General features: G+C 52.1%; 1 protein-coding gene across 1 annotated transcript in view; it reads right to left on the bottom strand.

Moving 5' to 3' along the window:
• TET3 (tet methylcytosine dioxygenase 3) overlaps positions 1 to 24,694 on the bottom strand; it is a 110,025-nt gene that overhangs the window by 43,255 nt on the left and 42,076 nt on the right. The window contains 1 exon segment of the mRNA XM_062209679.1: positions 17,853 to 19,989. Coding sequence (XP_062065663.1) covers positions 17,853 to 19,989 — 2,137 coding nt within the window.

The raw sequence follows: 24,694 nt of genomic DNA, 5'->3' as shown, positions 1-24,694 counted from the left end.
AAGAGGGGTGGGAGTATCGGTGGGAGGGTGGGTACAGTGGGAAGAATCACTGTGTTTTGTTTTGTTTTTTTTTTTTTTTAATTTTTGACAGGCAGAGTGGACAGTGAGAGAGAGAGACAGAGAGAAAGGTCTTCCTTTTGCCGTTGGTTCACCCTCCAATGGCCGCCGCGGTAGCGCGCTGCGGCCAGCGCACCGCGCTGTTCCGATGGCAGGAGCCAGGTGCTTTTCCTGGTCTCCCATGGGGTGCAGAGCCCAAACACTTGGGCTATCCTCCACTGCACTCCCTGGCCACAGCAGAGAGCTGGCCTGGAAGAGGGGCAACCGGGACAGGATCGGTGCCCCAACCGGGACTAGAGCCCGGTGTGCCGGCGCCGCAAGGCGGAGGATTAGCCTGTTGAGCCACGGCGCCGGCCTAATCACTGTGTTCTTAAAGCTGCATCTATGGCTGGTGCTGCAGCTCAATAGGCTAATCCTCCGCCTGCAGTGCCGGCACACAGGGTTCTAGTTCCGGTCGGGGCGCTGGATTCTGTCCTGGTTGCTCCTCTTCCAGTCCAGCTCTCTGCTGTGGCCCGGGAGTGCAGTGGAGGATGGCCCAAGTCCCTGGGCCCCTGCACCCGCACGGGAGACCAGGACAAGCTCCTGGCTTTGGACTAGCACGGTGCGCTGGCCACAGCGGCCATTGGAGGGTGAACCAACGGAAAAGGAAGACCTTTCTGTCTCTGTCTCTCACTGTCCACTCTGCCCCCCCCCCCCAAAAAAAGCTGCATCTATGAAATGCATGAAGTTTGTATTCCTTAAATAAAAGGTTTCTGGGAGGAAAAGAAAGTTTTATCTGAACCTAATCAAATACTCAGAGCTAACTTGCAGTCTGTAGGAAATGCAGATAATTCAGGCTTAAGTTAAGCAACATCACCAACACCAATCCAGAAAGGTAGCAGGACATGTTCAGAACAACTGGCCTGCTCTCTTTAACAACATATCCTGGGCATGGATGTGCCTTCTCCTCCTGCAGTGCTCTGCCAACGACACCACCTGTGGACTTACACAACGCTGTATCCATCGTCACAGTACCTTGCACAGACCTGTGCCTGGGACCCACTTTGCCCCTAACAAAACATGACAGTGGGAGGCCAATGCTGTGGCACAGAAGGTTAAGCTACTGTGTGCAAAGCTGGCACCCAGAGTGCTGGTTGGAGGCCTGGTTGTTCTGCTTCCCACCTCCCTCCCTGCCAATGCACCCAAGAAAGCAGTGGAGGTGGCCCAAGTACTGGGGCCCTGCCACCTACGAGGGATACCAGGTGGGGGGTTCTGCTCCTGGCTTTAGCCATGTCCCAGCCCCGGTCAATGGGAGCCAGAGGATGGAAGACCTCATTCTCTCTGCCTCCCCCTCTCTGCCTTTCAGATAAGTCTTTTCACTGTGGCAATGGGCTCACATGTGCTTCCCAGGCCGGAGTGCTGTTCTCTATGCAGTACATGCTTGTGTCATTCTTCCTATAGGGAGGTAAGGCTTATTAGCCCCTTTGGTACTGCTGAATGCTGTTAGACCTAAATCCAACAGGTGAGTTTTCTCTCCTTGTTAAGTATTTGGTCCCCTGTCATTTCACATTTTCTATGCTTGCTTCCTTGTCTTCGGTCTTTCCTATCATTTGCTGTGGGTTTTGTAATCTTCTTTTATTCCCCCTACCAGCACTACTCTAGATATTTGGAAAATCTATCATATGCTTTTGGTACCATTAAGGTTACTTGTAGAGAGAAATAAGTCAGCACCTGAACCACTTCCCCCATTTCCTCCTTGACTTTTTAAAAAAAGATTTATTTATTTGCTTAATGAAGAATGGAATGGGAGAGGTAGTAGGAGGTGGGACGGGACTGGGGGTGAGAGGGCAGGTATGGGGGGAAGAACCACTATAATCCAAAAGCTGTACCTATGAAATTTATATTTATTAAATAAAAGCTTTGAAAGGCAGAGTTAGAGAGAGAACTCCCTAAATGGCTGCAACAGCTGGGGCTGGACCACACTGAAGCCAGGAGCTTCATCCTGGTTTTCCACATGTATGCAGGAGCCAAGGACTTGGGCCATCTGCTGCTGCTTTCCCAGGTGCATTAGCAGAGAGCTGGATTGGAAGTAGAGCAGCCAGGATACAAACCGGTGCCCAAATGGGTTGCCAGCATCACAGGGGGGCAGTTTAACCCTTTATGCCACAATGCCAGCCCTACACCCTTGATTTTATCTCAGGCTTTTCACCGATGCCCTCATGAACATATTTCCCTTTGTTATAAATCAAGGTGTTTAGCATTACAATACATTTCAAATGGAGAATAAAGTAAATATATTGCCTTTTGCTCCCCATCTATGATTTATTTTGGTGCATTTTCAGGAAATTTTAGTTCTTGAAAATTTGGAAATGTTCTTATGAGGTCGTTTCATAAGAAAGGCAAGTTATCTAGGTACAGAATTCTTGCTAAAGTTTTTATCTCCATACTCTACTGAGGATTCCAAGATACATATCCAACAGAGAATAAAGAATCCTTACCAATCAGTAAGAAAAAGACACACAAAATAGGTTACGTGACTGGAACAGGCACTCTACAAAAGGCAGCATATGAAAAACTCCTCAAGCTCATTAGTTACCAGAAAAATGTGCGTTAAAGCCACACTGAGATGTGGCTATTCTATGCCACATATAATATATATTCTATTACACGCCCACCACAATGGCAAAAAGACTGCTGCAACTATCTGCTGGTGAGGAGCTAAGCCGAGGAGTTCCAATCATTACAACTAGGGTCAGGCATTTAGCCTAGCAGTTAAGACACCCACATCCCATATTGGAGTGTCTCAGCTCAAGTCCCAGCTTTGGCTCCCTCCGGATTCCAGTTTCCTACTATTGCATGCCCTGGTAGGCAGCAGGTGATGGCTCAAGTACTTGGGCCCCTGACACCCACGTGGGAGACCTGGATGGAGTTCCTACCTTTTGGCTTTGGTCTGGCCCAGCTATCATGGACATTTGGGAAATGAACAACATGGAAACTCTATCATTTCCTCTCAAATAAGTAAAAATAAAGGTAAAAATCTTTACAGCCACCTTGGAAAAGTGAACACACACCAAGATGAATACATACAATTTCAGTGATAGATATATACCTAATAGAAATGTATAAACAGGGGCTGGCGTTGTGGCACAGCAGGTTAAGCTGTTGTCAGCATCCCATATGAGTGCCAGTTCAAGTCCCAGCTGCTCCACTTCCAATCCAGCTCCCTAACACTCCGGGGAAGGCAGCAGAAGATAGCCCAAGTGCTTGGGACCCTTTCACCAATGTGGAAGGCCCAGATGGAGTTTCTGGCTCCTGTCTTCAACCTAGCCCAGCCCTACTCATTGTGGCCATTTAGGGAGTGAACCAGCAGACGAAAGATCTCTAATTCTGCCTTTCAAATCAGTCCATCTTAAATGAAATGTGTAAATGCATGTATAAATATGCTGAGATACATGTATTTCTTTTACCAGTATGATTCACAATAGCCCCGAATTAAAAACAACTCAAATAACCACCAGTAATGACCACCAGTAATATAGTTGACAAACTGGTATATTCGTAAAATGGAACAGTTGCACATTGCTCAACAGTGGGGATACATTCTGAAAAATGCACATTAGGCAGTTCTGTCACTGTGCAAATATCAGAGAATATTCCAGAAACCTAGCCAGGCCAGCCTTCCGCACACCTAGGCTACGTGAACAGTGCAGTCTGTTGCTACTATACCAGAACCCCCTGCTGCAGCACATGACTGTCCTGAACACTGCAGGCAGGGTTAGCAGCTTGTGCATCTAAACACAGACAGTGGACACTAAGTACAAAGTGCACAGAAGACAGCTGAGGGGAAGGCACACCTGTCTGGGGCACTTCCCTGAGCAGCGCTTGCAGGACTGGAAGCTGCCCTGGGGGAGTTGGTGAGTAAAGGCCTGGGACATCTCTGCAGACACCGCACACTTAGGCTACACTACACTTACTAAAATGTTTTCCTTCAATAGTAAATTAACCTTAGCTTAGTGTAACTTTTATAAACTTTTAATATTTTTGACACTTTTGTAGTAACAGCTTTAAACACACAAGTACAGCTGTACTTTCTTTCTGTCCTTACTCTATCCTTTCTGCTATCTTGCGATTTTTACTTTTTAAGCCTCCTCCTTAAAATACCGGCAACAAGGGTGGGCGTTGTGGTGCAGTGGTTAAGCTGCTGCTTGGACGGCCACATCCCACAGCACGCCTGGGATTCCAGTCCTGCCTCTGCCACAATCCGACTTCCTGCTAACGCACCAGGGAGGCAGCAGTGATGGTCCACGTACTCTGGTTCCTGCCACCCGGGGGGGGGGGGGGGAGCTGGATGGAGTTTCTGGTTCCTGGCTTCAGTGTGGCCCAGACCTGGCTGTTGCAGACATCTGGGGACTAATCAGCAGATGGAAGCTCTCTCTCCTCATCTCTGTCACATTCTCTTTAAACAAGCCTGTACATAAGACTAAGACACCAACGCACACGCTAGCCAAGGGCCCACAGTGGCTCAGGAGCCCCCGTGTCACCGTCCTCCACCTCCACGGCCTGCCTGTCCCACAGGACAACACTCAGCACTAGTAACAAGCAACACCACCTTCAAAAACTCCTGAAGGACCTGCTCGAGGCTGCTTTATGCATTTTTAAAAAACGAATAGGGGTACACTCTTAAATGATGAATAAAGTACAGAAACTAGTGACACAGCCGTTGATGACCAAGTACCATGCGCCATCTTTCGTGCGACTAGCGGCACAGGTCTGTGTGCACCAGCATCATGAAGCAGGTGAGTAGTGCCCTGTGCTACAGCTCTATGCAGCCACATCACTAGGCAGGAAGAACTGTTCAGCTCCCTTACAGTCCTACAGGGCCACTGTCCTATGTGGCCCACTGATGACCAAAACATCATTATGTGGCACATGAATGAGAAGGAAAGACAGGTACTACTACACACAACACCAATGAATCTCACATGCACATCACTGAGCAAAAGCCAGATGACCAAAGAATACAGACATACGCGTGTAGGAGTCCAGAAACATCACGTTCAAGGACGAGCCAAACCGATCAGAGTGGTTGGACGTCTGCTGAAATTGCTACCTTAGGACAGGGGTTGGCAAACTTTCTGTTAGGGGCCACGCAGTCAACGCTTTCGGCCGTGCAGGGCCTGTGGTCTCAATGGCAGCTACTCAACTCTGCTGCTGCAGAATGGAAGGAGCCACAGGCAGTATGGAAGCAAATGAGCATGGCTTTGTGCCAATGAAACCTTCAGAGCCCATGATTTGGATTTCATCTTTTTCATGATTCATTAAGTATTACTCCCTTTTTTTTTTTTTTTGGGGGGGGTAACTTAAAAAAAAAAAAAGCACTCGTACTCAGATGTGGGTCAGATTTGGTGTGCAGGCTGTAGGGGATCCGGGTGACTGGGAAAGGGTGAATGGCAGAGCCTTATAAAGATGTACACTCAAGATTTATACTTTCTTACATGTGTATTACAACACGTTTTTTTTTTTTTTTTGAAGGTTTATTGGGGGCCAGTGCTGCAGTGTAGCACAATAAGCCGCCACCTGCAGTGCCGGCATCCCATATAGGTGCTGGTTCCAGCCCTAGCTGCTCTACTTCTTAACTAGCTCTCTGCTATGTGCTGAGAAAGCAGAAGATGGCCTCAATCCTTGGGCCCCTGTTCCTGTGTGGGAGACACAAAAGAAGCTCCAGGCTTCGGATAGGCACAGCTCTGGCCGTTGCGGCCATCTGGGGAGTGAACCAGCAGATGGAAGATTTCTCTGCCTATGCCTCTCTAACTCTGCCTTTCAAACAAATCTTTTTTTGAAAAGAGATTTGAGAGACAGAGAGGTCTTCCAACTGCTGGTTCACTCACCAAATGGCGGCAACAGCTGGAGTTGGGCTTATCTGAAGACAGGAGCTGCTTCTGGGTCTCCCACATGGGTGCAGGGGCCCAAGCACTTGGGCCATCTTCTGTTTTCCCAGGCCATCAGCAGGAAGCTCAATCGGAAGTGGAACAGCCGAGACTCGAACCAGTACCCATATGGGATGTCGGAGCCACAAGTGGGTGCTTAACCTACTACACCACAGTGCCTGCCCCTAAAACAATAGTTTTTAAAAGTGCTTTTAAAAGACATTAGAACTTACTTAGGGGCTGGCACTGTGGCACAGCAGATTAAGCCATTGCTGTGAGATCAGTATCCCTTATGAGTACCAGTTAGAGTCCCAGTTGCTCCACTTCCAATCTAGCTGCCTGCTACCACACATGGGAAAGCAGAAGGTGGCCCAGTATTTGGGCCCCTGCCACCCACAAGGGAAAACCCAGATGAACTTCAGTGCTCCTGGCTTTGGCTTGATCCAGCCTCAGCCATTTGGGGAGGGTACCAAAGGATGGAAGATCTGTTTCTCTTCTCTGTAGCTGCCATGCAAAAAACAAAACAAACAAACAAAAAAAACCTTAAAATATATACTGTGAGAGAGAGAGAAAGAGAGACTGGTTTGGGGAAAGTTAGTTTTCAGGTCTTCATTTTTTTTTTATTTGACAGGTAGAGTTGTAGACAGAGACAGAGGGAAAGGTCTTCCCCCTGTTGGTTCACTCCCCAAATGGCTGCTATGGCCATCACTGCACTGATCCGAAGCCAGGTGCTTCTTCCTGGTCTCCCATGCGGGTGCAGGGGCCCAAGCACCTGGGCCATCCTCCACTGCCTTCCCCGGCCACAGCAGAGAACTGGACTGGAAGAGGAGCAACCGGGACCAGAACCCGGCGCCCATATGGGATGCAGGCACCGCAGGCAGAGGATTAACCAAGTGAGCCATGGCGCCGGCCCCAGTCTTCATTCTTAAAATTCAGTAAACTCATCAGGATTATTAGCTGTCAGTTTTCACTCATTTTCCCTGGGACATAATTTGTTAGCATAAAGATTTTCTCATCTCAGTAAAGTTTTCTTTTTTTATTTTATTTTTTTTAATTTTTTTGACAGGCAGAGTGGATAGTGAGAGAGAGAGACAGAGAGAAAGGTCTTCCTTTTGCCGTTGGTTCACCCTCCAATGGCCGCCGCGGCTGGCGCTGCGACCTGCGCATCGCGCTGATCCGATGGCAGGAGCCAGGTGCTTCTCCTGGTCTCCCATGGGGTGCAGGGCCCAAGGACTTGGGCCATCCTCCACTGCACTCCCTGGCCACAGCAGAGAGCTGGCCTGGAAGAGGGGCAACCGGGACAGGATCGGTGCCCCGACCGGGACTAGAACCCGGTGTGCCGGCGCCGCAAGGTGGAGGATTAGCCTAGTGAGCCGCGGCGCCGGCTCAGTAAAGTTTTCTGTTCTTCCACTCTTCGTCCAGTTTGCTCGCTGTGCCACGGCAGGAACACCAAGATCCCCAACCTTCCTAAAAGGAGGAGCCAAGCGCAGGGCCTGCGGTGGCTCGGCAGCGCCCTCATCCCACCGAGCAGCTCACTGCCATGGCTCTTTCCCGGTTCAGTGATCTTTCAAGCCTGCCCCTCCTCCTCGCTGATCGGTTTTCCCTTTGACTGATTCTGCGTTTGGCAGCTCCCAATGCGGTTTTAAGTGCTCTGTGATGGCACAGTGCTGAACTGAAGCCATAACTCTGGTGACCTCTTTGGAGCTTCAGCACCTCACCTATCATCACTGATTTCACAGGGAACACTTTCTTCGACTTTTCAGTAGATGTACATTGGCAGCTTAAACAATTCTTACGTTTTCTAATGTGTCTTTATTAAATATTACATTAATCCATCTACTTTTCCCACGGAGTTTGGGTACCATACTGGACTTTGCTTCTTTGCTTGCTAATTTTTGGAGAGAGGAAGTTTATCCCCAGGGTGACTGACACTTTGGACCACATTGTTAATTCCCCATGTTGTGAGAGGCTTAGCAGCATCCTCAATTCCAGATGCCAGTAGTACCACACCACCTGTGATCACCTAAAACACCTTCAGACATTGCCAAATGTCCCCTACAGGGAGAGACAAAACAGTTGCTAGTTGAAAGCCACTGGTCTAGAGTTGCCCAGTAGAATATACTCCCTCCTAATTACCTGGACACTGCTCAAATCCTTCCCCCAGGCATTAAGCTAGAGAACCAGGTGCTGTACAATCTCAATCATTATTTCAAAAGTTCATGGAGCAGGAAGATGTCACCTTGGACTCCTGTGCCCCACACTGGAGTACCTGGGTTCGATTCCTGACTGGGGCTGGGAATTCTAGCTTCTGCTAGTGTGGTTGGTGGAAGGAAGCAGTGTGGCTTGAAGGGCTGGGTTCCTGCCTCCTGCATAAGATGTGGACTGACCTCTGGGCTTCGACCCTCTGGCCATTATTGGCACTTCTCCCTCTCTTTCTGCCTCTCAAATTTAAAGGTGGGAAGGCACGTGGCACAGCAGTTAAAACACTGACACACCCACATCAGAGCGTCTGGGGAGTGAACCACAGGATGGAACTCCTGATGAGTTCCGGTGCCCGCTCTCCTTGGATCTGGCTTTCTGGAATTCTGCATACCCTGGCAGGAAGCAGGTGATGGCTCAAGTGCCTGGGTCCCCATGCTTTTGTATGGGCCTTGGATTGAGTCCTGGGGTCCTGCCTTTGGTCTGCCCTAGTCTGGGCTGTTGCGGACATTTATGGAGTGAATCAGCAGATGGAAGATCTCTATTGCCTACCTCTATTTTCAAATAAAATGAAAATAAACAAAGAATTAAGTTCAGCAGTTTGAAAGTGGGCAAGGAGAACCGGGAAATCTCATCTCCAAGCCCTGCAAGTTGAAGCCAGTGCCCTAACTTTGCATGTTTGAGTCTGTTGAGGATTGCGCTGTGCTCTATCCTGATGGGAACAGACTCACTAGGAGTTTGGGTTATTCCCTCAAAAGGGAGTGAGCTGGCCACTGTGATAAGACACAGTTGGCAGGAATTCTGCTTGGTGGTTCAGCAAATATGTTAGCTCTGCACACTGGCCTTTGTGTGGTGCTGCCGGCCCTTGGTCCCCACCTCTCCTGGCACTCATCGCCAGTCCTAACCTTACCCAGGCACAAACTGCAGCAAAGGCTCCTGACTGCATTCTCCACTTCCCAGAGAGCATGCTTCCTGGATGGTGGTCTCTAGCCCATTTCCTCAAGTAGTGGGGTCCCTGGAGCCTCCATGATTGCCATCCCAAACCCTAGGAGCTGTATACACTAGGGTCCACCTTTATCTTCAACTTGATCTTAAACTGGCAGCAGCCCTTAGCATTCATGGTTTAGGACTGGGGCTATTCCCAAGTTTCAGTTTACGAAGCCTTCTCTCCTACTTTTGATTCTTTTGCTGGGTTTCAGAAACAGTTATTTTGTTATCTTGTGGGTAAGTCATTATTTTTCTTCCTTCTCCATAAAGGAAGAATGACATATTAGGGAAATGGTTCAACTCTGTTTAAAAAAAAAAAAAAAAGTATCTCGGTTTCATGTCTCATTTTAAGCAATGACAGTTTTTTTTTTTTTTTTCTAAACTTGGAAAGAAGAAAGCTCTAGAGGAGAGCTCAGGAGAGCAAAATTCAATTTTTGAACAAATGCTGGTTATATTGCTCTAGGTGTTTTATCTTAACCCTGTACACTTAATTTTATACTCATTAAAAAGTGAGAAATATGCCCTGCTCCACTTCTTGCATGTGGCTGGGGAAAGAATGAGATGTATCCTTCTGCTATCAGCAAGAGACACGAAGCACAAACAGCTACTTATTACCACCCACCAGAAAAACGGGATCCTCAACTTCTAAATGAAACTCCTACCTCCTCTTCTACCCCCTACACACTGACTGGGGCATCCAGTGGGGAAACTTAAGCAGGACTGTGCATGGGAGCACCGCTGAGAATTTTCTTTTCAAGAGTTATTTATGTGAAAGGATGACAGAGAGATAGGGAGGGAGAGCCATCTTCCCTCTGCTGGTTCACTTCCCAAATGCTCACAATAGCTCCGGCTGGGCCAGGGCTGCAGCCAGGAGCCCAGAACTCCATCTGATCTCCCCCATGGGTGGTGGAGAACCAAGCACTTGAGCCATCAGCTGCTGCCTCCCCAGGTGTGTTAGCAGGAAGCTCGATCAGAAGCAGAAGACTGAACTCAACATGGGATGCAGGTGGGGGCCCAACCACTGGGCCACAACACCTAGCCAAGGCGTTTCTTTTCATGGCGTTTGTACCGAGATGGCTGATAACTGATGCACAGGTGTCGCGATCACACAAACCTTTCATCTGTACCTATCCCTTGTTTCCAAACAACCCCAATATGTTTCAATTTCCCAGTGGGACTGTAGTCGATTTAAAGCTGAAAAGCTTAAGATGTTGCTGCAAGTTAGACTCCAGTCACATGGTACTCAATGGCTGCTAACAGGATGCCTCTGCAGAGCCAAACCCAAGCAGCGCACAGGTGAGGGCAGGCTTTCCCCCACAGCAGCCGTACCAGGTAAACTTCATGCTGCTATCTCAGGTCAGCTGCCTTGAGTCCACAGGCAGCTTGCTGGGCATGTTGACTGTAGATACCAGTACCTTCACGCTAATGGGCATAACACTTGCTTGACACCAAGGTTAAAGGGGATCTTGCCTAAACTGACCCAATCACCTTGTAGAGCTTAAATGCAAAGGTAGAGTAAGGTTGACCAGTTAACTGAAGCATGTATAAGGTCCTTGCCATGTGTTCAGCATCAGCCCAGGTGCTCTGGAAACAGCCAACCTTGTTCTTGAGGAACCTGGAGGTTTAGCTGCAAAGCCCGTGCGTACAGAACTAGCAACCATGTCAGAGAATCTGGCACTCAACCCCAGCCCCTCCTCAGCACTGGTGCCATCAGTCCTGCCAACCTGGAAACTACCGGTTGGCTCTTTAACCGACCCCTCCTTGATTTCACACCTCCCTCACAGCCTCCTCTCTGAGCTCGTCCTAACGGTCTCCTCCATCCGCATCAGTCAGCCTGGTGAAATGACCACTACTGGAACGTCAACTACCACCAGTTAGCCGTGCGACCCCCAACCCACAGACCCGGCCAGACACCCACCACGGGTCCCAGGGATGTCAAAGTTGCTGTCCAAACCCGCTCCCCTCCCAGGGTTTGCAATCTTGGTAGGTGGCACCACTATTCAGCCATCACCCAACCTGGAGCCCGGGAGTCCTCGGACTGCTCCTTTTCCCCCCACTCCTCTATCCTACCTGTCCCTGAAGCAGTTACCTCTGCTTCCCTCACCCACTCCTCCTCCTCCCAACACTCGGCACAGTCCAGGCACTCATTATTCCCCACCTGAATGACTCCTGAGCCTGCAAACCGGTTTCCCTGCCTCTGCTATCGTCCTCTCCAGCCACTCCCAGTCTTTGATGCAACGCACCGGTCACACTGGAACTACCTGAATTTCCCCAGCTTCTCCCGTCGCCACATCTTTCCTTATGTGGTTTGCCACGCTCTTCATCTCCATTACCTTCACGTCGCTCAGCCTGGCTCTCACTGCCTTCTCCCTGTTACTCTGATCAACTTGACCCAGAACACTCATTTTGATACTCTCCTACCCAGAGGCAGATTCTCCACTTTGTTATCGGTGTCCAGTTAGCCTATCATCTCAAATATTTGGAAGACAAAGTTCTTCATTTCAAACTGAATGCAGGGGTTGGGGTGCGGTGGGGTGGGGTGGGGGAGACAGGTTCTCCTAAAAGTAGAGACTGTATCTTTCCAGGACTGAAGAGAGAACTTTGGGTGTCCTACTCAGGACTGCGGTCCCTACGAAGTCAGCCTGAGACACCCCCGTCGACCCTATCTGCTCCCTCACCCAGATGTTCCCCGAGCTCGGGGAATCAACCGGTTACAAACATAGCATCTCCACGCAGGCAACCCCTACATCTACACCTCCTCACCTCCTGCTTTGGCTGTGGTTTGTCTCTGCAGCTTCCTGTTGACTGCTCACTCCTCGGAGCCGTCAGCACAACACCTAACAGCTACCACGGCTGTTTCCTCATCTATAAAATGACGAGATTGCAAAGGATGTTTTTCCACTGAAACGGCACTCGGACTCGCTCTCTGACCTACAGCGGCTCCAGCTGCGAGCCTCCCTAGCACTGAGGGCAGGCAGAAGGCCCTGGCCAATAGTCCCCGCACAGCGCGTCGTCCTGCCTACGGTGTCACAGCACGGTGAAGGGAATTGGGGGGCCTCCAACACACGCTCACAAGTATCAGAAAGACGTCCACAGCCACACAGCTCTGGCACTAAGCCAGCACAGTGCTGCCACCGTGTTCCTCACGCTGCCTTTTGGAGGAAAGCATGTCCTTTCATTGGTGTTTTTTTTTTTTTTGGACAGGCAGAGTGGACAGTGAGAGGCAGAGAGAAAGGTCTTCCTTTTCCGTCGGTTCACCCTCCAATGGCCGCTGCGGCCGGTGTGCTGCGCTGATCCGAAGCCAGGAGCCAGGTACTTCTCCTGGTCTCCCATGGGGTGCAGGGCCCAAGGACTTGGGCCATCCTCCACTGCACTCCTGGGCCACAGCAGAGAGCTGGCCTGGAAGAGGGGCAACCAGGACAGAACCCGGGTGCTGGCGCCGCAGGTGGAGGATTAGCCTAGTGAGCCACAGCGCCGGCATTTTCATTGTTTTCTAAGGGAACTTCTTTGAAGATTCAAGAGCTGTGTTCAATTCTCGTATTCACAGGGAACCAACTCTTATGGATCCCATGCAGACCGTCAGAAACCCCCCCTTTATGTAAGGGTAAACATGCCTCGGCCTTTGGATTTCTGGTTACCTGGTGATGCCTATGTTGGACAAAATGGCTCATTTGGCAAAAACAAATAAAACACCACCCAAGAACCTGAAGAGCAGGCCTCTTTTTCTATGCTATGCTATCTTTATGCTTTTATAAAGCTGGTCCCACAACTTCTTATCAACCGTTTATTATGAGTGCTTCACAGTCTCCACAGCCGAGTGTCCCTTCTATGGAAACTCTTCCTTCTGTTACCTCGCAACCTGCACCTCCGCCTACCACTGGCGCGCGACGTCCCCGACTGACGGTCATCTCAGCGAGAGCCTGCAATTCTAAACGTGCGCGCGGGCTCGGGACAAAGATGGGCTCCAGCAGGCCAGCTGTCAAAGTGCTTGTGCAGACACGGGCTCCAGACACTTCCGGGAAGCAGGATGGCTTTTCCGGACACAGACCACAGGCCTGGCAGAAGCCACGCCAGGGCAGACCCCTTCTCGTCTGGCGCTCTTCAGTCTGCTACCACTGCTGTAGTTAGCACACATCCCTCAACCAGCTGTGACCACGGTGCCACTCGCTGGCTGAGAGCCCGGCTGCCTGGCTCCCAGTCTCACTTCCCCCTTGGAAACTTTGGCTTCCCTATCATTAAAATGGAGCCATCAGCAGAGCTCACCCCATGTAGCATTCATGAGGGTGAAATGACTGAAGTACTTAGTAGAGTGCCTGGAACAGAACTAGTGTTTCGGAAATGCTAGTATCACAAGGAATCTTCAAAACCCTCAGAGAAAATGCGCATTAAGATAAAACGATGAATGGATTTCCAAAATTTATTTCCGCACCAAAATCATCCACAAATGCCATTTTTTCCTATGAACTTTTTGAAGTCCCCCTATTGTTCTTAATGGCCTCCTAAATGGTTTCCTGTCACATCACATAATCATCACCCTCTGCCAATCTGTCTTGCAAGCTACTCCTGGGGCAGACTTTGAAAAGTACTTCTCAATCAAAAAGTTTGTCTCGGGGCTGGTGTTGCGGTGCAGTGGGCTAAGCCTCTGCCTGCAGCGTCGATATCCCATATGGACACCAGTGCGAGTCCCAGTTGCTCCACTTCCGATCCAGCTCTCTGCTATAGCCTGGGAAAGCAGCAGAAGATGGCCCAAGTCCTTGGGCTCCTGCACCCACGTGAGGGACCCAGAAGCTCCTGGCTCCAGATCTGCTCAGCTCCGACCATTGCGGCCACCTGGGAAGTAACCAGCGGATGGGAGACCTCTCTGTCTCTCCCTCTGCCTATAACTCTACCTCTCAAATAAAATCTTTAAAGAAAAATTGTCTCCTTACAGGAAATACAGAAAACATAAGAGAAAAGTCATCACAGTTTAACCAGGGATCCCCACTATCGATATACATGGGAACTTCAAAGAACGCGTGGAGGGGTTAGTGCTGTGGCACAGCTGGTTAAAGCCATGGACTACAGCACCAGTATCCCATATGGGTGCCAGTTTGAGTCCTGGTTGCTCCACGTCTTACCCAGCACCCTGTGTTAGTAGCTGGGGATGGCCCAAATCCTTTGGCCTGTGTACTTATGTGGGAGACCTGGGAGGGGCTCAGGGCTCCCGGGTATAGCCCAGTTCCAGCTGTTGCAGCCACTTGGGGAATGAAGCAGTGGATGGAAAATCTGTCTCTCCTCTAAATCTCTCAAATAAACAAATCAATCTTAGGAAAAAAAAGTTCATGGAGAAGTAGAATGAAGTGAACTTTGGTACAAAACATTTTGAAATTCATGTATAATTTTCATAATATACATTTTCCATTGCCTTTGAAGATGTCTTATATTTTCTTCTAGTTTTTTTTTTTTTTTTTTTTTTTTGGACAGGCAGAGTGGACAGTGAGAGAGAGACAGAGAGAAAGGTCTTCCTTTTCCGTCGGTTCACCCCCCAATGGCTGCTGCGGTTGGCACACCGCACTAATCTGAAGCCAGGAGCTTCTCCTGGTCTCCCATGGGGTGCAGGGCCCAAGCACTTGGGCCATCCTCCACTGCACTCCCGGGCCACAGCAGAGAGCTGGCCTGGAAGAGGGGCAACCAGGGCAGAATCCGGCGCCCTGACTGGAACTAGAACCAGGGGTGCTGGCGCCTCAGGCGGAGGATTAGCCTAGTGAGCCGCAGCGCCGGCCTCTTCTAGTTTTTGTAACCTAGGTGAGGTGATTGTTTACATACCATTTCTGCCGTTTTCACTTACGCATTTTCCTATAGTTTAACATTTAAAAGCAAAAGGTAGATTTTGCCCTAATCTTTTCTTTAGAAAAATCAGGGCTGGCGTTGTGGTGCAGTGAGTTAGGCTGCAGCCTGCAATGCTGCATCCCACATCGGGGCACCAGTTCCAGACCCAGCCATTGCAATCATTTGGAGGAGTGAACCAGCAGATAGAAAACCTCTGTCCCTCCCTCTCTTTCTGTCAATCTTTCAAGCAAGCAAATTCTTAAAGATTAAAAGGAGAATTAAGTACACATATCTTGCAATAAACACAGAAATGCAAATTAGGGCAATGAGTGACAGTGATGGTGGGACTTTGCGCTCCTCTCTCGCCCACAGCCCCTGCCCAGCCAGGGGACAGCACCCAGCCCTCCCCCCCACCCCCAGTCTCCCTTGCACTCCCTGGTTTCAAACTGAGACCTGCTTTGTCTGCTGGGGGCTCCTCAGGTCCCAGGAACAAGGGAGAACCCCCAAGCCAGCAGCCCGCCCTCCTGCAAGCTTGCTCTCCTCTCTAGCCCCAGATGCACCTGCGCAGTCCCGGGCCTGCAGTGGCCACCTCTCCTCTGCCCATCTGTGCTTCCGAGACCCAGCTCTGAACGCGAGTTTTCTCCATCGAGCGCCACCCAGTGACTCCCGAGCGTGACAGGGCATTCTTAGAATTTCGCCACACGGGCCACAGGGGACGTCACACTCGGCAGGCACTCGCCTAGCAGGCGGCGGTGCATTTTTTAAGATTTATTTTGTCTCAAGCAAACCACAAAGTCCTTCGGCAACAAAACATTTAACATTTATCCTTTCAGTGGTTACACAGGGCTTACAAGTCAAGACATGAGCGAGACAGGAACAGCCAGCCCCTTGCTTCCTCCACAGTACAGGCGTCTCGGTCTCGGCTTCTTTCTCCGGCTTATTACACATGACCGGCTTAACGGCTGACATCCTCACAGTCCTTACGTGCCAGAGACGGCCCTAGGTGCTTTACACAGATATCACTGCTGCCCTGGGGAGGCACGTACTCCCACCACCTTCATTTTACTCGCAAGGACACCGAGAGGTCGTGCAGTGCGCCCAAGCTCCCCCAGTGATGCAGCTGGAATGCAAGGTTAGAAAGTAGTTCGTCCAAACACACTATCCACGCAACTGAGCTCACCAAATCAGCATACGTTATTGAGGACAGGCAGGGTCCTGAGCACTCCGTAGGACAAACATCTAACGCAGGCAGATGGTGTAGCTGTGTAGACAGAGCGGGGACAGGGCAAGGGACCGACCCCTGTGATCAAAACAAGCTCTCCCCCAACACAGCAAAGTAACGGAGCCCTCCAATTCCTGTCACTGTCACTCGTCACACCTAAGAAGGAAGAGGGCCGGTGAGTGATCTGTAGTCTCAGAACACGTCTTAACCAGCCAGGCCGGCACCGCGGCTCACTAGGCTAATCCTCCACCTGTGGCGCCGGCACCCCGGGTTCTAGTCCCGGTTGGGGTGCCAGATTCTGTCCTGGCTGCTCCTCTTCCAGGCCAGCTCTCTGCTATGGCTCGGGAAGGCAGTGGAGGATGGCCCAGGTGCTTGGGCCCTGCACCCACATGGGAGACCAGGAGAAGTACCTGGCTCCTGGCTTCGGATCAGCGCAGTGCGCCAGCCGCAGCAGCCATTGTGGGGTGAACCAACGGCAAAGGAAGACCTTTCTCTCTCTTTCTCTCACTGTCCACTCTGCCTGTCCAAAAAAAAAAAAAAAAAAAAACCCAACCAGCCAGGTGCTGCACACCTGCTCACTCCAAGAGAAGCCACAGGACCAGTTTTCTCTCGTCTCCCACGTGACTCCTCATCACCAACCTGCAAGCCTGCAGAGCAGCCCAGCCCCTCTCCGTAAGGGGAACACAGTATACCAGCAAACCACGCCGCTCACTTGTTATTTATGTGTTTTTATAAGATACCTCTTTGAAGAACTCTCTCTGTACCATGGAATCACAAGAACTCAGCAAGCTCATCGTCAGCATCAGCGCAGCTCCCGTCAACACCCGAAACCCACACATCTTCATAGAGCGCCCTGAACTGCAGGTGGTGGTGGAGCCACGAGGGCACTTAACACTGCATCTGTGACCCCTCCTGGACAGGAGTGCACATGGGCACGGCCCTCAGAGCGCCTAGCTTTTGCTTCGATTCCAGAAGGCAAGCCCCCAAGTTTACTCCCAGTGTTCCTGCCCGCGGTGCAGCTATAACCACCACCTGTTTGCTAATGACTTCAGCCAAACCCCCAACCATGACCCCTTCGACTGCTTCAGACTCAGCCCAGCCAGGCATTCTCTGCAGACGCCACCAGGTCCCAAGCTGCTCTCACAGCCTCCGAGAGGCCCTCGGACCCACGCACGCCACCCAGCTCACAACAGCACTTTTCTGACAGTTCCCCTGCCGATCCTTGCTCCACACCACAAGCCGGAGCTCTTCCGGAAGCTCAGGGCAGCCGTTACTTGCTTTGATGCCCTCGGGAGTCACTATCCCCTCTGGGATCAAACCTAAGCCCTGACCATGGAGCGGCCCCCCTGGGCCCTGCACATCTGGCCCCAGCCTACTCTCGGCTGCCCGTCATTCATGCATTCCCCGCCCCCTTTCCCTGGCACCCAGATCCTTTCACTATCACCAGACAAAAGCAAGTCCAAGCAAGCCCCACCTTCCCATGGCCACTGAGCTGTTGCCCCGCAGAGCCCTGCACAAACATCACCTCCTCCAGGGTTTCCTTCACTCTCCCCCGCCAGCCCAGGAGCTCCTCTCAGAGTTGCCAGGACCCAGCGCGGCGGCTGGCGCACCGTTCATGTCTGCTACGTGGAATGCAAGCCCGCCTGCCCTTCCCGGCCCGCAGGCAGACTTACCCACACAGTCGCAGGTGGGGAACTCGGCCTGGGCTCTCTTGGCAGGTGTATCCAGCAGACTCTTGGTGGGCGTGTCCAGGTACTTGAGAGGCGACTCCAAGAAGCCACTGAGGGTAGGAGTGAGTGGGTTCTCGGCCTTGGTGGGTGTGGCCTCCTGGCCTCCGTCCTCTGAGTGGAAGCAGGTGGTCGAGAGCACAGTCACAGCCCCCGAAGACTCGATCTTGATTTGCTTGGGGGAGCGGGTGGTAAAAGGGCTCTCGGGAGCTGGGAGACACGCAGGCTGGGTCTCAGGGTCCTGAATGGGCACGGAAGGGGGGCCAGGAAGCCCAAAGCTATCCCCAAATTCAGCCTCAAACTGCCGGATGAGCTCTTCCAGCTTGTCATCGGCCGGGGGAAGGGGACCGGTGGAGCCCGGCTGCAGGGTGGCCATGGGGCTGGGGGACCTCATTTCCTGAGTAGGGGGCAGCAGGCCGTCCCCGGAGGGACTAGGTGCAAATAGCGCAAGAGAAGGTTCTGGGGGCAAGGGGACAGCAGCGCCCTGTGCAGCGGAGGCAGGGGCAGGCAGATGTGCCGGCGCTTCCTCCGAGGCCGGGGCCCTCGGCCCTTCCAGGACGATCTGCCTGAGAGGTGGGAAGAGGGGCTGTGCCTCCCGTGGCCGGGACTTCTTGATCTGAATGGGCTTGCGGACACTGGGCTTGATGCCGGGGGGAGCCTTCTCCGTTCCCACGGGGCCTCCGGCCGGAGTAAGAGGCTTCTTCTTCTTCTCCTTGGGGGGTCTGTCTGGAGGCCGCGGGGCAGGTGAGCTCGCTGGGGCCCACCAGCCGGGAGCGGGAGGCTCCGAGGGGGCGGGGAAGGAGGCGTCGTGGGCCTGTTCCAGGAAGAGACTGCGCTTGTGGTGGAGGTGCTGCTGCAAGGCAGCCTGGGCCTTCTGGTGGGTGTCGGGCTCCGAGGCTGGCACGGGGGCCTCCCTCTGGAGGACGGGCGACGAGGGCGGGGCCGGAGAGGAAGAGGGTGCCTCGGCCTTGATCTTGGGCTTGGTGGGCAGGGGCTCGGGCCGCTTGAATACTGACTGGATGTAATCACTGGCACTGCCCAACAACTGCTCCAGTTCGGCCATGGGGTCGGGGCTTGGGCGGGGCAGGGGCCAGGAGCTCCGGGGAGTTGCTGGTGGGGTGTCGGTGCCCCAGGCTTCCGGAAATTCACTTCTAGGCGTTGCTGGAGGGAAGGCAGGGCTGTCGGGAGCAAAAGAAGGGTGCTCCTCCGGGGGAGCCGCAGGCCACGAGGAGGCCCGGAGGTAGGACTGGGGCGATCGGAAAGGGGCAGGAGGGGACAAGGCCTCGGGGAGGGGGCAGGAAGCTGGGGAGGCGGAGTGCGAAGGCTGGGGGAGAGCGGAGGAGAGCTGAGTGAGGGCCTCGATGGCGATGGCGGTCTGCAGGCTGATGTTTTTCTCCTTGGCGATGCTCAGGGCACTCTGGGACAGGGGCAGGCCCTCTGGGGGAGGGATCTGGGGGAGCTCGGAGCCGAGGAGCGGCCTGGTGCTTGGCGCCGGGGGGAGGCCGGCCTCGCCAGGAGGCAGAGCCCCCGGGGGTCTGGGCCGCTCCTCGGCCCCCTCCATGACCACAGACTTGATCTTCCCCTCCAGCCACTCGAGGTAGTCAGGGCACTCCGGGCCATCGCAGTTACAGCTGGGCGGCTTCATGCCATGGCGTGCGAGGGCCAGGGCCGTCTGCAGCGTATCCAGGTCTTCACTGCCGGCGGAGCAGGCCCCGGGCCCTGGCCGGGGCCCCCTGCCGTTGTTCCCAGGCTCGCGACTCATCTCACGGTTGAAGGTTTCATAGAGCCGGGTGCTAAGGGCCCCATAAGAGGACACAGCTTCGGCCACGGCCGAAAAGGCCACCAGATCGTGGGCATCTTCCAGGCGAGCAGCGTGGGCCGGGCCTGGGGCAGCGTCCCAGTTGGGCTTCTGGTCTACCCGCCAAGGACCCCCAGCCCCCAGCAGACTGGGTCCGGCGGGCTCTCTAGCACCATTGACCGGAGCCCCTGAGGTGCTTAGCTGCCGTGAGTCCTCATGGTACACTGGCCCTGAGTCCATCTGACCCGCAGCAGGTCCATCAACCGGGCTGAGCTCTGAGCCTGTCTGAAGAGAGAGCAGGGAGAAAGAGCAAAGCATGAACCACACTGTTCACAGCACTGGCCCGCTTCCCACCGCTCAGATGCACAGCTAAACCCCACTCTTCTTGCAAATCCTCGCTCCCTGGTACTTCTGGAACCTCAGCTCATCTTCCCATGCCTCCATCCCATTGCTGGCTTCACCAGCAGAAATGGAGAGACCTCGACGGGGTCCCGGTGGGGAGTGTTCAGGGCGTCAGATCGATCTCGGTGACGAGGCCCCCTAGAACCGAGTGCCTGCAGGAAGTCCTTAACTCACGAGGGAGAACCAGAGGCTCACTAGGGCTGTGTTTGCTTTCTGTGAAGAGGCAGACACCCAGCAAGCCCAGCGTGCAACCAGGTGCTGCAAGAGTGATGAGTGTGTGCGTGCGGGCAGGGGAAGAGCAGCTTGTGCTGCCTTCCCACTGGGAAGGACCCCACAGCTCTCTTCTCTCCCGGCTGCTGTCCTCACTTAAGCCCGGGCTGGGCTCGGAGCTCTGGCAGCAGACCCCTTGCCCACACACAGCCCCAGGCCTGTTAACCCTGCACACAGCGTGCATTTAGTCCCACATCAAGCCTGTCTGTCATGCCACTGACAAGCGAGTTGCTGCTTAGAAAGGTTCTCTTCCTAAGCCCAGGAATGAACACTGCACAGCTGATGTCCACAAACGCATACAACGGGGAACAGCACATGTGAAGGAAGAGGCCAGTTAAGAGCCAATACAAAGACATGAAATCCAGTCTGGGGGCTGGCATTGCGGCATAGCATGTGAAGCCACTGCCTGTGATGCCAGCATCCCATGTGGGCACCAGTTGGAGTCCCGGCTGCTCCACTTACAATCCAGCTCCCTGCTAATGGCTTAGGAAAAACAGAAAAGATAGCCCAAGTGCTTGGGCCCCTGCTATCCATGTCGGAGGCCTGGAAGAAGCTCCCGGCTTCTGCTTGGCCCAACCCTGGCCATTGCAGCCATCTGGGAAGTGAAATCAGTGGATGGAAGATCTCTCTCTCTCGCTTTCAAATAAAGAGCTTAAAAAAAATTAAGTCTGCAAGACTCATCCCTCAGGAAAGAAAAGCTCTTCCTCTTGTAGGATGCCAAGATACAGAAGGAACAGTGTAATTAGAAAGTCAGCAGAAGCGACAGGTAGCAAGTGAAGCTGCATGAGGTACAGGATATACAGGCAAGATCTCAGAGCATCACCTCACAAGTTAATTTATAGTAGTGACTTTATAGTGGAGAGACCTGGGGGACCAAACTTACCCCACCACCGATATCAGGACAAACCAACAGCACGTGCTTCTGGACATGAGGCAGGGAACACTTAACACCTCTCCCACAGAACTCCAGCCAGAACATGTGACCCAAATCTAATCCTAAGCATCAGATAAACTCAAAGGGAGGGACATCGCAGAGAACCAAGAATGTTCTCTTAAAAATTTTCCAAATCAGGAGGGGCCAGCACAGTGGTGTAGCAGGTAAGGCCACTGCCTGCAGTGCCGACATCCCATATGGGCACTGATTCAAGTCCCGGCTGCTCCACTGCCGATCCAGCGCTCTGCTGTGGCCCGGGAAAGCAGTGGAAGATGGTCCAAGTCCTTGAGCCCCTGCACCCGCATGAGAAGACCCGAAGGAAGCTCCTGGCTCCTGGTTTCAGATCGGCACAGCTCTGGCTGTTGCGGCCAATTGGGGAATGAACCAGCGGATGGAAAACCTCTCTTTCTGCAACTCCTCTGTGTAACTCTGACTTTCAAATAGATTAAAAAAAAAAAAAAATTTCAAAATCAAGAAAAAAAAGCAATCTGTTCTAGACCAAATGTACCCTCAGAGACCAAATCTTAGACTGGAGAAAAAACAGCAATAAAGTACGTTATTAGGACTGTATATGAAATGTGAATATGGCTGTAAATAGACAACACTGCATCAATCTTAACCTTGACTTGCATCATTAGACCACAGTTACAGATGACAATTTCCTTGGCTTGGGATACACACACTTAAAAATTGAGAGGCTGATGCTTCAGCACAGTGGGTTAAACCAGGAGCCGGGAACTTCTTCCGGGTCTCCCACACGGGTGCAGGGGTCCAACCACTTGAGCGATCTTCCACTGCTTTCTCAGCCTATCAGCAGGGAGCTGGATCAGGAGTGCAGCAGCTGGGACTTGAAGGGATTTGAACCAGTGCCCATATGGGGATGCCAGTGCTGCAGGCAGAGGCTTAACCTACTATGCCACAGTGCCAGTGGCCCCCCATGGCACTTTTCCTCCATTTTTATTTATTTATTTATTTTCATATTATTTGAAAGGCAGAGAAAGATCATCCACCCGCTGGTTCACTGCTCAAATGGTCTCAACAACCAGAGCTGGGCCAAGCCAAAGCCCAGAACTCAACCCAGTCTCCCAAATGCATGGCTGAAACTCAAGTACTTGAGCCATTACCCTCACTGCCTTCCAGGGTGTGCACTAGCACTAGCAAGAAGCTAAATCAGGAGCAGAATAGCAGGGCCGGACTGTGGAAGAGCAGCCATCTGCTATTCCCATATGGGCACTGGTTCGAGTCACAACTGCTCCATTTCTGATCTAGCTCCCCGCTGAATGTCTGAGAAAGCAGTGGAAGATGGCCCAAGTCCTTGGACCCCTGCTACCCACACGTGGGAGACCTGGCAGAAGCTCCTGGCTCCCAGCTTCAGCTTGGCCCAGCCCTGGCCACTGAGGCCATCTAGGGAGTGAACCAGCAGATGGAAGCTCTCTCTGTAAACTCTGCCTTTCAAATAAATAAGTAAATCTCAGGAGGGGAGGGGAGGGGAGGGGAGAGAAGCAGCAGCAGCAAGAATTGGGAGCAGAGCTGCGACTCAGACCCAGGAACTCTGTTGGGAATGTGGCTGTCCAAGCAGCAACTTAACTGCTGAGCCAATATTCACCCCACGGTACTTCCATCAGTTCCCACATTGCTTCCGTGTCACAGGTGGCTACGACTATTTGTTCAAGCAGCTGCCTCCCCCACCAGATGGTATTTCCCATACTACAGTGTCAGGCTGTAATGGCTTGCACGCCTCCTGCCCAGAGCCGATGTGCAAACACTCTCTCAGGTGAATGAAAGGGCTCCCATTCCCCCATGGGCCATGGAAAATGCTGGCCTTTCAGACTTTCGTAGACATCTTTCAGATGTCTAGGAATGTTTCTGCACCCGCACTCCCTTCCTTCTTTCCTAGAAACCTACACTAATGCAGCTAAGGACGGATACGAAATCTGAAGGGATCCAATTTGCATGCATATGTACTAAAGGCTGAAGCAGCACGTGGAAGCAAGAATAAACACAAGAGGAGCGTGGATTTACCAAAACAGTGTCAGGAAGACTAATGCTACAAGAGCTGGCTTCCCCAAAATGGTCAAGACAATGAAAAGGGATTTAAAAAGTTATTTTTGGTGTGTGAATAAGAACAAGAAAGGACGAGGCCAGCTCTGTGCCTCTGAATTCCCCAGGAAGGAAAATGCTTTTCAAACCAAAAAGAGAAAAGGAAAAGTGGACATGGATACAACAAGAGGAAAGCCAGCAAGGGTGGGGAAGATTCTAAAACTCAACCACAGTGCACCAGCCAAGGGATCCCACTGCCGCCTTTCTCAACACCTGCCAGTCATCCCAGAGGAAACTGGCCAGCAGAACACACTGAGGGGCAAAGAGGCCAGGGACTGTGCCCAATTCTCAGTCCACCAAGCTTGAGAGTGGCCTTGGGAAAAGTCCGGAACTGGTACACAGAGGAACTCCAGGCGTCAGGTTGCACAGAAGACCACACCCCGTCAGCCTGCAGCCAATCGCGGCACTCTGTCTCGTGGCCACTAGGCAGCAGATGGGGAGATATCTGGCTGACAGGTCCCTGCCCCTCGGGCTGCCCGCCAAACCCACCACAGATCTGTTCTAGCCGGCTTGTACAGTGTTAGTATTTTTGTACAGTGTATATTTATTTGTTCTTTTGTTCTGCCATCATTCAAAAGTTCAATTCTTAGAGGTCCCCGCTTCTACCTGGCAAATCTGTCATTGAGCAGCAGTTACGACGCACCCAGAATATGAGAGTGCTTCAAAAAGTTCGTGGAAAACAGAAGACAAGTTTATTTTAAGGTAAAAATATTCTGAAATGCACACACAATATTTCCACAACACGTATTTTCCATAAATTTTCTGAAGGCCCTGCGTGTATCTGCTGCAGCACACCCAACCTCACCACCGCACACAGCCTTCTTGAAACCAAGGCCAGAGGTCAGGGATAACTCAGTCATTAATTGCCTAATTACCAGTTCATTCGATTGCGCTACTTGCCACACCCCTGCAGGCTGCCGAGTTTTCAGATCAGTCTGTGGATGTTCAAGTTTCACAGGGTCTGCCATGACCCCCCTGAGGACCCCTGCAGAATGCAGGCTGGAAGTCCTGGCGCCCCACTGGCTCAATGACCATGGTTCACAAGGGACAAATGGCAGACCGGCTAGGGGTTGGGAGGAAGTGTCTCTGGGGGTCTGCCACAGGGCTCTGTTCTCCAGACTCCCCTGTTATACCTAGTTATCAAAGAAGGTAGATGTTAAAAACAAGAGGGATAAAGCTAAGTTGAGTGACAGGACCAGACATCCAAAGTCAACAGGCTGTAAAGAAAACAATCTAATAGCCTAAGTGGGGTCCCAGACACTTAGGCCCCAAACCCTATCCGTG

Source organism: Lepus europaeus, chromosome 13 (assembly GCF_033115175.1).
Source record: "Lepus europaeus isolate LE1 chromosome 13, mLepTim1.pri, whole genome shotgun sequence".
NCBI lineage: Eukaryota > Metazoa > Chordata > Mammalia > Lagomorpha > Leporidae > Lepus > Lepus europaeus.
This window is presented reverse-complemented; position numbering and strand designations above follow the sequence as displayed.